The 12824-nt window shown below is 36.3% G+C and overlaps 1 protein-coding gene across 11 annotated transcripts in view; it reads left to right on the top strand.

The window, feature by feature from the left end:
- Positions 1-12824, top strand: part of EIF4G3 (eukaryotic translation initiation factor 4 gamma 3) — a 406522-nt gene that overhangs the window by 378405 nt on the left and 15293 nt on the right. For all 11 annotated transcript variants that reach the window (XM_057499810.1, XM_036914545.2, XM_036914543.2 and 8 more), the window contains 3 exons: positions 5125-5297; positions 10320-10445; positions 11599-11680. In XM_057499810.1, coding sequence (XP_057355793.1) covers positions 5125-5297; positions 10320-10445; positions 11599-11680 — 381 coding nt within the window. The remainder of the gene's footprint in view (positions 1-5124; positions 5298-10319; positions 10446-11598; positions 11681-12824) is intronic.

Here is a 12824-nt window from a genome sequence, read left to right as displayed (position 1 = left end):
TTAACTGGAAACAGCCAATGAATAATACCGTATACTGTAATATATATACTACAGTATATAATAAACTATATTTCATTACTTGGATTCCTAGAAAATAAGTATTCTTTGAACTGGCAGCACACAGCTTTTTTCTTGTATGTAAGCAGGGAAATGTGAAAGATGAATAAGAAAATAGAGAGGCTAAGAAAGATAAAAAACAAATAATAAGAAAGCAGTGGAAATTGTCTTTAGAAATAATTCAAAGGATGTACAAAGTGAGTGAGCAACAAATACTTTGAAGGGAAAAAGTATGACCCTTTGATGAACTAAAAGTGTAGGGAGAAAAAGCCTTAATAACACTTACATGCAGTATGAAGACTCTTTGGAGAATCGTTAGCCCCTAGGCCAGGCCTATACTATGGAAGAGACAGAGTAAGTTATGACTCAGGAACTTCATCGTGCAGCGTATGGGGCAGCTCTGCTGCAGAATGATGGAAAGTACGTTTACAGCATCCAACATAATAAGGGCTTTCTGTCTGCTAAGTGCTATTGTACATGTTTTATATGTATTATTGCACTTACCTCTCCTAGCACCCTCCTGATGCTATCATTATTACTATTATAGCCATTTTTATAGATAAGGAATCTGACATGCAAAGATGTAAAATAGCTTAGTCTAGGTCAAACTGCTGATAATTGGCAAGCTTGGGATTCAAAGTCAAGCTTCTAGCTTCAGAATGTAAACTATAGTTTATTACCTATATATTTGTTATAGTATTAATATGTCATACTAAAGGCTTACAGAGCTCATCCTAATGAAGAGTTCTTATCTACATCTTAAAAGGTGATTTTTTCTTGTTATTATTAACAGTAATACAAATAATATTAAGCCTGTGTGTGTGTGTTTGGCAATGTACCAAATGCTTTTATAAACATTTTATATGCACTCCTCATAGTAATTCTGTGATAGGAAGTCAAGACTGAGAGATTAAGTTACACTCCTAAATTTACACAGTAAGTAAGTGGTAGAGCCAGGATTCAAACCTACATTTGTCTGACTCCACGGCCTGTGTTTTTTGCCTCTGTGATATTTATTTATTGAGTACATAAAATATGCCAGCCACATTTTAGGGAATATTGCCTGGATATACTGTAGTATATGTAGTAAGCAACATAGTCTTTCAGAAAATTACATTCTAGTGGGAGACCTAGACAAAGCTGCCCTGGAGGTAGTTATAAATAACTACAAAAAGAAAAATAATGTTTCAGTGCACAGAAGTAAGATTGAGTGATATGATAGCCATGATTGAACAGTCACAGAGACTGTAGGAGGTGTCATTTCATCTGAGAGTTCAAAGATAAGAGGAATCAAACCATGAGAAAATCAGAAAAGGGCAAGATTATGAACTGCTTTGACATTAGAAGTACCATGCTATGGTTAGTTGGCCTATATGCAGATTCAGTGAATAAATTCCCATTGGCAGACATTTGATCAATTCAAGCTAAATACTAAGGACTGAATACTTGCATTATTTCCACTCCCTCCTAAAAGGCATTATAAAGATGTTAGGATTAAAATGAGGTAAAAACCTACAAGATAAAGAGTGTAGGGAGGAGATGGCAGCAACATTGTGTAAATTAAAAGTTAGGAGAAGTGGTGGTGATTTATTCAGCAGACTATTAATATCGTTAAGGTACAGATAGGGCTGTAAACAGATCATTAGGCTAAAAGTGCTTATAAAAAAGTTTTCCATGACAACTGGCTCAGATGTTTCAAAAATGCATGTCATAAGAAACGAAAGGACTGATCTAGATTACAGGTGTCTAAAGAGACATCATGACACATGATGTCAGGTTTTCACTTGGATCCTAGAACAGCAACAAAAGTCTATATTGGACATTTGGGGACAATTGCAGAAATTCAAATATATACTATATACCAGATACACTTCTGTTGACCCTATTTATGACTGTTAAACTTCTTACATATAGAGAAAGCAATTGATAAATTGACGTAAAGGAATATACTTTTGTGTGTATGTATGTACATTTCACTGTTCTTTAATTTCTCTGTAGTTTGGAATTTTTCTAGGTAAAAATAGAGGAGGTATTAAAGTAGTAGAGAGGAAATAAAGCAGCAGTGAGGAGTCTCTTAGTCAGGAGGCTGCCCTTCTCAAATGCATCGTCTCCCTCAGAAGAGCAGTCTCTTCAGAGGTTGAGCTAAATAATTTTTTTTTGTATCAATCTATAATTACATGAGGAACATTATGTTTACTAGACTCCGCCCATCACCAAGCCCCCCTACAAACCCCATAGAGTCATTGTCCATCAGCATAGTAAGATGCTATAGAGTCACTACTTGTCTTCTCTGTGTTGTACAGCCCTCCCTGTGTCCCCCTCCCCCACATTAGGTCTTCTAATTATAATGCCCCTTTTCTTTTTTTCCCCCGTTATCCCTTCCTTCCCACCCATCCTCCCCAGTCCCTTTCCCTTTGGTAACTGTTAGTCCATTCTTGGGTTCTGTGAGTCTGCTGCTGTTTTGTTCCTTCAGTTTTATTTGTTCTTATACTCCACATATGAGTGAAATCATTTGGTACTTGTCTTTCTCTGACTGGCTTATTGCACTGAACATAATACCCTCTAGCTCCATCCATGTTGTTGCAAATGGTAAGATTTGTTTTCTTCTTATGGCTGAATAATATTCCATTGTGTATATGTACCACATCTTTATCCATTCATCTACTGATGGACACTTAGGTTGCTTCCATTTCTTGACTATTGTAAATAGTGCGGCGATAAACATAGGGGTGCATCTGTCTTTTTCAAACTGAGCTGCTACATTCTTAGGGTAAATTCCTAGAAGTGGGATTCCTGGGACAAATGGTATTCCTATTTTGAGCTCTTTGAGGAACCTCCATACTGCTTTCCACAATTGTTGAATAAGTTTACATTCCCACCAGCAGTATAGGAGGGTTCTCCTTTCTCCACAACCTTGCCAACATTTGTTGTTGTTTGTCTTTTGGATGGTGGTGATCCTTACTGGTGTGAGGTGATATCTCATTGTGGTTTTAATTTGCATTTCGCTGATGACTAGCGATGTGGAGCATCTTTTCATGTGCCTGTTGGCCATCTGAATTTTTTCTTTGGAGAAGTGTCTGTTCAGCTCCTCTGCCCATTTTTTAATTGGATTATTTGCTTTTTGTTTGTTGAGGTGCATGAGCTCTTTATATATTTTGGATGTCAATCCTTTATCGGATCTGTCATTTATGAATATATTCTCCCATACTGTAGAATGCCTTTTTGTTCTATTGATGGTGTCCTTTGCTGTACAGAAGCTTTTTAGCTTGATATAGTCCCACTTGTTCATTTTTGCTTTTGTTTCCCTTGCCTAGGGAGATATGTTCATGAAGAAGTCACTCATGTTTATGTCCAAGAGATTTTTGCCTATGTTTTTTTCTAAGAGTTTTATAGTTTCATGACTTAGATTCAGGTCTTTGATCTATTTCAAGTTTACTTTTGTGTATGGGGTCAGACAGTGATCCAGTTTCATTGTCTTACATGTAGCTGTCCAGTTTTGCCAGCACCATCTGTTGAAGAGACTGTCATTTCCCCATTGTATGTCCATGGCTCCTTTATCATGTATTAATTGACCATATATGTTTGGGTTAATATCTGGACTCTCTATTCTGTTCCACTTGTCTGTGGCTCTGTTCTTGTGCCAGTACCAAATTGTCTTGATTACTGTGGCTTTGTAGTAGAGCTTGAAGTTGGGAAGCGAGATCCCTCCCAGTTTATTCTTCCTTCTCAGGATTGCTTTGGCTATTTGGGGTCTTTGGTATTTCCATATTAATTTTTGAACTATTTGTTCCAGTTTGTTGAAGAATGCTGTTGGTAATTTGATAGTGATTCCATTAAATCTGTATATTGCTTTGGGCAGGATGGCCATTTTGACGATGTTAATTCTTCCTAGCCAAGAGCATGGGATGAGTTTCCATTGTTAGTGTCCCCTTTAATTTCTCTTAAGAGTGTCTTATAGTTTTCAGGGTATAGGTCTTTCACTTCCTTGTTTAGGTTTTTTCCTAGGTATTTTATTCTTTTTGATGCAATTGTGAATGGAATTGTTTTCCTGATTTCTCTTTCTGCTAGTTCATCATTAGTGTATAGGAAAGCAACAGATTTCTGTGTATTAATTTTGTATCCTGCAACTTTGCTGAATTCACATATTCTAGTAGTTTTGGAGTGGAGTCTTTAGGGTTTTTTATGTACAATATCATGTCATCTGCTAATAGTTTGACTTCTCTACCAAACTGGATGCTTTGTATTTCTTTGTTTTGTCTGCTTGCTGTGGCTAGGACCTCCAGTACTGTGTTGAATAACAGTGGGGAGAGTGGGCATCCCTGTCTTGTTCCCGATCTTAGAGGAAAAGCTTTCAGCTTCTCTCTGTTAAGTATGATGTTGGCGAGCTAAAGAATTTTGACTTGGACAAAGTTGAGAGAGCTGAGGGATGGGAGGCACACAGCTATATTGATGATTCAGTGACTCTAGTTGCCAAGCCTTTACCCTCGAGACCAAAGAGTTATATACCTAGCCATATCACCCCATGGTAAGGACCAGTTCAGAAGCCCCATGCCCCAAGAACTTCCTAAAAGGTTTTTAGTACTTGGCTAACCATATTAATTTCCTATGAAGGAAGACCTCTTTCATTGAAGATTTTGCAAATATTAACAGACCCAAACAGAATCACCTCCATTGCCACATTAAGGCCTTTGAATCATGACATTGAATTTCTGTTTCATAATACACCATTTTCAGTTTTTTTAATGATCCTAAAACAGGTAAACATTGTGTAGAATAGTACATTTTGACTCTGGTCCTTTGAGTAATCTTTAATAAACTTATTAACCTAAGCATATTACCCTTATAAAGATACAATATTTTTTTGTTTTTAAATATGATTAATATTACCTATATCAGCCTGCATTTACTAAGCCATATTAATGTTTAAAAAATATCTATATATCAAAACTGTCTTGTTATTAGAGCTTTCTACTGACTTTGTTATAAGTAAAAGATTTTAAACTTACTTTAACACTCTGTTAATGCTATCCAGATTATGGAGTAAGCTTTTATTTGCTGTTTGAACAGGAAGCCACGCAGTGTGTAGAAGAGCTGAATGCCCAGGGCCTGCTACATGTGTTTGTGAGAATGGGAGTGGAGTCTACCCTGGAAAGGAGCCAGATCACCAGGGATCACATGGGCCAATTACTGTATCAGCTGGTACAGTCAGAAAAACTCAGCAAACAGGACTTTTTCAAAGGGTCAGTATCCTCCTGAAGAGTGGTATTCAGTATATTAGGCTCTTGAATAGTAATTAATTTTCAAAGTACACATCTTTTTAAGTATTTGGCTTTTTTCATAGATTAAAATTGTGTCCACTATAATATATTGATAAAATGTTGGTTGATATGACGGCATTTTGTAAATTGTGCTAGGGCTTAAAGGTTACCTTCTGGTTTTCTATATCTTATTGTTAGACCTATATTATGATGTAAGTAAGGGCAGAGACCTCTTAACCACAGGGAAACCCTGAGGCTCTCATCAGCGCATTTACATGTAAACCCCTATATGTTCTTTGAGGAAGAGCCTTTCTTTGTGATAAAAATTATAGAAAATTAACTTAAACTTGCAGCATTATCCTTTCAATAAAACACGGATATTCTGTACAGGAAATGCTAGTCTGCCCACTCTAGCCCCATGGAAAGATATGTAACTGTTAAGTTCCTAATGATTTAGTATATTCCAGCTTGGTTTCATTATGAGCCTGTGATGGATGATTGGTTGAAGTCTGTTGTCCCTGGGGTTGTATCCTCATTTGGTTAGGTTGTAGTATCTTTGTGATTATCACAAAGTGCATGAGTCAGGTTCTTTGTAGTATAGCCATAGAATTTTACTCAGGCTTAAAGTCATTGTTTAAAGTGAAAATTACATGCAGTAAAACATTTTGTTTTAGGAGCCATGTTGTGCAAATGTAAACAGAATCACACCCAGCAATGACAGGTACCAACTCTACAAGGACATGAATTAAGACCCCCTGTGAGCTAAACATCAGATTTGCCTCTTCTGTCACATTCATTACTAACTCAGGGTATATACTCATTGAGTATACTTGCCCCTAGGATTAATAATCCTTTCAGCAGTAGATTTCTCTGAATTCAGTGACTGACTAGATTAAGGCCATCTGAACTACTTAATTTAGTAGGAAACTTTGGCAAAAATTTCTGTGATGTTGTTGGCCTTTAAGGCCAGGATGGTTTTCCAATTTTAAAAAGAGAGATATATTGTTGACTGCAATAACCAACCAATATAAATTGTAAGAGCAAATGAGGTTATCTATACCTTCACAAACAAATCAAGGTCTGCCCCCAGCCAATTAAAAATTACAGATTAAAGCCCCGAATCTGTAGTTGGGGTAATTGTTGTATTAATTTATAAATACTTGCTTTTTTCCCAGATACTATGATATGTTCACCAGAAAAATTTCAGAAATGAGGATTCGGGATTACTGTTTACCATTTTCTGTCTCCCTTCAGACCATATTCAGAAGTTGATTTTTATCTGGAAGGACCCCAGGAAGTGCAGTCTAACTTCATTGGCTCTAACTGAACTTGTGAGGTGCTAGCTTGGTTTCTAGGCTATCTCAGCCATTTGTGACCTCCCTTTGAGGGATTCCCTGAGGAAAAGGGTTCAGTCTCATTTGTGGTGCTGTTGCTGGCAACACTAACACAACCACAACCTTCTATTTAGACCGAAATGAGATTAACACTTCTGTGTCTCAGAACCTACTTCATCTTTCTCTATCCCTATTTCTTTCTGCAGCTAGAGATAATGCAGTGGCTCCAGACCTAGCTTTTAATACTTAGTTAGACCTAACCAGGCCATCCTTAGACCTTGGCCTTCTGAAAACCCCTATTCCTTCCTAAATGGAGAGGCCTTGCAATTTTTTTCTAAGATGGGAACAAAGCAGTAGCCCCATGTCATTATCCACCAAGAGCCTTCTTGCCAATAGATCAGAGTTTCCCAGTTACTTCTAAAGCCCAAGTTATAAGTAGGTTCATACTGTCCAGAGAAGCCCTTCCACTGGAGCTATGGAAATGCTCTGAGTCTTTGGTCTGTCTAGTCCCAAGATCCAAAGATCTCTGTCCTTACATAGCATTGTGGGGGAACATCTAAGGTTAGCTTCCTTCGATGCTGCTACTACTTAAGTGCCAACTTCTGAGCAGTCACTAAAGCTGTTTCTTTCTAGTTCCCCAAGCTAGCAATGATCTGGAAAAGTTAGAAAGTACAGGGCCTCCAAACTTCCTGGGCCTGATCTGCCAACCATTAGTCTTCCATTTCTCTGACAGTCCCCTTCAAAGCATGCACTGCTACTAAATAGTAATGTAGACTAGACAAAAATTTCAAACAGGCTCTTTGTGTCAGGATGTTTATAGTAAAGCTTAGATCCTTTGGAATTTTCCTGAAAAGATTCTCTATCAACTTGGAGCATAATAGTTGCTGTGTATAAAACATATCTCTACAAAGGCAACATAAAAACATCCTCTTTAAATTTTCAGGACTTGAATCTAAATACTTTATGATGCAAATTAGATGGGTAGGCAGGTAGACTCAATATTGTGTAGGTAGATGCAATTCAAGCAGTGTTACTGTCGTCATTTTGTATCATGACTGTAAACATGATTTTAAAACTGTCTAGTAGAGGTAGTTGAATCCAGTTCACTATTAGCCACAGAATTGGAATCTCTTTGAAAGTGTAATAAACAAATGAAAACCAGGATGGTAAAAATTGGAATTGACAATAGATACAAAGAATGTGCCCTTCAGGAAGCTTGATATATTAATATTTCACTTTTGGAGGCATTTATTAAGAGAAAATTCTTATCTCCTCCTTGACCAATTTTTTGCAACTTTTCTTGCCACTTACAGCAATTGTACATTGGTAAAATGATACTAGTCAGAGCTTACAAAGACTTGCAGACTAAATTTCAAGTGCAAAATTGCAGAGGTACTAGTTACAATGAAAACTGTATTTGCTCACATTGGTAACATCTAGTTTAAATAGTCTTTTTTGTAGTGATCCTTTGAAGATGATACTAGAGTATAAGAAGACTTTTCATATTTTTATTCCTTTTACCTTTAGTTAGATATTCTTATAATCAGTCATAACAATACTTGATTAATCTGATTTTTATGTCTTCATGATCTCTTCATTGTTAATCTACAACAAGATTTACATCTTTTTTTTAAGTTCCCATAATACATTTATGGAAGATGCTGCTGCTGCAATACCATTTCCATTTGTGGTAGATCTAGCAGATTTCTGATCAGAACTTCACTGAATTTAAAAAAAAAATTTTTTTTTTTCTCTTAACCTTATACCCCTTTAATTAAATTTTAGACAGGAGCCCAGTATTATTAAGCAAATAAAAGTAGAGCTTCTATAGTTGAAATGGAAGGAGGGATGCCTGAAGTCCCAACTGTGGACCTACCGAAGTGTAACCCAGGGGGTGTGATGGGGGGGTGTAGGGTGTAGCTGTGTTTCATTCATTCAGCCAGCAGAAAGTGTGTATTATGCAAGGTATAGGCTATATAGTAATCCAAAGACATAAAGATAATTACCTAAGAACTTCTGTACTCCTAGGATTTTTTCTTTTAAAATCTTACACAAGGATTTACGAACTGTGAGCCAGAAAAGAAATAAGCCTCTTACAAGCCTGTTCTAAGGAAATCCTATGTTCAGAGAAGTAAGTTTTTTATCAGCAGTACGGCTTTGGCCAATGATTACGTTCTACAGAATGTCCCCATGACGAACTGACCCGTCAAAAGTAGAAAACCAAGGCAAGGATATGGGTATATTTTTGTTATAATATGATATGAAAACAATAGTGGATATGCTACTGAAAGATCAGGATGGCTGCAGTTGTCTCATGGGCTCATTAAACAGCTTGATCTATGCCACTAACGATGGAATAAGAATTGGCAATTTAGGGTGATGAACCCAGAATTATATTCCATTAGCAGCACATTAACTGATCTGAAACAGTGCACATAAGGAGAGAATAGTCAAGTATCTGTGTATCTGTCGTACAGTAACGTGTCAAGTAATTCCAAGCTGTGTGAGGTCAGAACGTTGACTGTGTGGATTCATGAAGTCCAGAATTGGACAATGTGGCTAAGCTGCAAACTATATTGAAATGGCACCTTCAGAAAGATGACCCTGCCTTGTAATGGTACCTCTTTTTAAGTGCAGAATTTTAATGATGTGTAGGCCTCCAAGGTAGGGTAAGAAAGAGTGACATTCTCTAGCTGGAAACTAGAACTGCAGGGAAAAAGCACAATTTATGTATAGAGATCTAAAAGGATATGAAGACAAAATGCTACCTGCTCATGGCCCCTTCATTCATTCATCCCTTTCCTTATGATTATGTGTGTTTCCTTGTCATTATATATATGTCTCATGCAGTTAAATTTACTAGGGTTTTTGTACTTTTTTATATGCTTTAGAGGGGGCTAATTAACAGTCTTGAATTATGTTTTTTATACTTCTAAATGGATAGCTGTAATTTTCAGCCTAAATAAGATAGTGCTGATATTTTGTAGTTGACTTTCCTAAGTTATATATTTAAATCTTATTTATTTTACCTTGCATTAAGAAATATTTCATACTCTGAAAGCCTGAAACCATAGCTTTTCTTTAGAGGTCCAACAAATTGTAACATCATAATGATGATATTATTAATAATGTTCTCAGACTCTTTTATATCCATCCAATTTTTTCCCCATTGTCAGCTATTCCAGGACAAGGATTTTTGTCTTTTCTTCTTTTTGTGTCTGGTCTACATTACACTAAGTTTTAGTCAGTGCTTTTGACTCAGAGGATACGATACTCAACCGTGATGAACTCTTTATAGTGTGGAATTAAACTGAACAGCTGTATCCCCAGAACTTCACATGGCTGCCTTGTTTTCATCATTCAAATCTTTGAAGTGTCACCTCCATACAGAGGTATATTCTGGCCACCTCTCTATTGGGATATCCCAGAACCATAGTTCATGTCCTTCAGAGTTTGAGCCCATCTGCAAGTATGCCTGTTTGTGCTCCTTTTCCTACACTGTAGATGATCTTTGACAGCAAGGATTTGTTTATAGTTACTGATGCCTAAACTAGCACCTAACGTAGCAGATGCTTAATAAGTATTTGTTGACTGACTGATTTTGGGTCTATTTAATCTTAACTTTTGAATTACATTTGCATGTGAATTTTATTTTCCTTTTCTTTTTCAGTTTTTCAGAAACATTGGAACTTGCAGATGACATGTCCATTGATATTCCCCATATTTGGTTGTACCTTGCTGAACTGGTGACCCCCATGTTAAAAGAAGGCGGAATCTCCATGAGAGAACTTATCATGTAAGTTGTACTTGTTTCTTTTGATACATACCAAGCTAAACTGACACAAAACTCGTCAGCCAGCTCTCTACTATAGTACTGTTCACTTAGTGCTTTTAGAGACACTTGGATGCAGCCTATGACTCTTGAAGACTTCTCATTTCAGTATTAAAATGTTACGGTACACGAGTTCTAGACTGGAGAAGTGTCAGGGATATATATGATAGCCTGGTGGTAGCAGTGATTATAAACATGGCCCCAGACTCATGTCACTGGAAGGCCATTGCTCCTGGAAGCTTAATGTAATCTGACTTTTATGTCTATCATGGCTTAAATGTTGCAAAAAATTCTAGTTCCACATAATAGCTTGTCAGTCTGTGACACCTGCATAATATATGCTTCTGTTATAGTAAAAGACAGTTCCAAGATTTGTACCTGGGGAAATTGTTCTGACCTTGTATAGCAAAGTATTTCCCAAACTTCTTCAAAACATTCGTATTTTCCTTAAAACTGTTCATATAGTCAGATTCTACATACTGTTGTGTCCCTTTTTTATGAGATTCACAAAGTGTAGTATAGTACATTAGAGATTATGAAAATCCTATTAGTAAAAAAAAACTATTTAGCTTTGTGTATTTCAGCATCATCTCACTTGATTATAGAATCCTTTTTTAAGGAATAACTATTGATATCCTGTGAAACATAGTTTGGGAAATACTGAATCAGACTATGAAAAATTTGGTTCCTTTCTATTTCATCCATATTCTAAAAAAGAGCCCCCTTTCTAAAAAGCACTTCATAATTAAGGTTCACAACACCCTGTTACCTAAGGTGCTTCTCTCTTTTCAGCTTGAAGTGGAGTTTATATAAATAAGCAGATTATTAAGTGAGACTGATCTTTGCATTGTTTCTCTCACTGAATCAGTTAAAGAAAAAGCAAAGGCCAGGAATTCCAAATCCTTTTCCAGCTCCTCTGTGAAGCATAAAGTGAACATGAAGTCTCTGAACTACTTCTGCTAAAAATTATTTAGAGCGTGTCCTAGAGCTTTGGCTTGCCCAGTATTATTAGATTGCATAATATCTGTTCTGTTCTTTTGGCACACATTGTTTGCCTAATGTTCTAGGACTGGGAATTTGTTCAGAGGTACTCAATCATCACTTCAATCTTTTACAGAGAATTTAGCAAACCCTTACTTCCTGTTGGAAGAGCTGGTGTCTTGCTTTCTGAAATATTGCACCTTCTATGCAAACAAATGGTGAGTGTTAAACTGAGATTCAGACTCAGCAGCATATTAAGGTCCTGGATTTTGAACATGGATTATCTCTGAATAGCTTAGGTATCACTGTGCAAGTAATTCTGTTTCCTTTTATTATTTGTAAAGAAGAATGAGGTCTCTGTTTCAACAAGGTTTCTTCCAAAGATGTTATTTCTCCTTCTGTTTACTAATAACTTGGGAAAAAACTATGTAATTTCAATCAGAGTTGGTTTAATTCTAAAGAATCTCAAGGTATGTTTTATTTGTGGCTAGTCAGTTTATCTTCTCTTAAAACAAAATGCAACATTATTTATACTTTTTAACAGATTTTAATGAAAACTGCTTTCAGAGAAAAATAGGATTCATAAAATGATTAATCTTATTATATTTGGTTCACAGGTTAGGTAATCTGATTAGAAGTAGGTGGTAAAAATGATTCTGCAGGAATGTAAATTCCTAGCTTAAAGTTAAATTTTTTTTAGTTTAATAAATACTGCACAATTCTCTGCAAAACTCTATGCTAGAATCTCAGCCTACAAAGATAGCTAAACCTTCAAAGAATTTATAAACTAAAGAGGATGACAGACAAGTCTAAACCAGTAGTTTCAAAAGTGTGCATCAGTGCTATGTTAGAGGTCTAAGAGGTTTGGGAAAGCAGTGTGACATCACAAAGCTGATGGCACCACCTGGGGTGAGAAACATCAAAACAAAACTCATTCACAAAAATTCTGAAGTAATTTCTGACTTATTCAAACCAGAACCAAAGACATTTGGGATAATAGATTTCAGTGTTTCATAGGCATTGATTTTTTTTATTATTTCATTTCTCCCTCTGAATCTACAGAAGTCTTTCTGTGTAACGTTTGTGTGAGAGTTGTTCATAGGCAGTCTGAATAGCCTGGTCCCTAGTTCTAATTGACTATGTATTTGTTATTAATACTCTGCTTGATGGCATTAAAGTTTCTCTTGAACTCTATAATGAGTAGGTCCAAAATTCCCTCTTCTGTTACCTACGTGCCTTCGTCCTTATTTAAAAGTCAAATTGTTGTCAAGTTTTATTTGTAGAAACAAAGCAAATTCTCACTTCTAACTAAAACCAAATTCTCGTAGACATGAACTCTGGCTTCAGTACTGGCTTTGCCAA

Source organism: Manis pentadactyla, chromosome 4 (genome assembly GCF_030020395.1).
Source record: "Manis pentadactyla isolate mManPen7 chromosome 4, mManPen7.hap1, whole genome shotgun sequence".
NCBI classification, from domain to species: Eukaryota; Metazoa; Chordata; class Mammalia; order Pholidota; family Manidae; genus Manis; species Manis pentadactyla.
The sequence above is the reverse complement of the archived record's forward strand: the minus strand, read 5'-3'. Positions and strand labels throughout refer to the sequence as shown.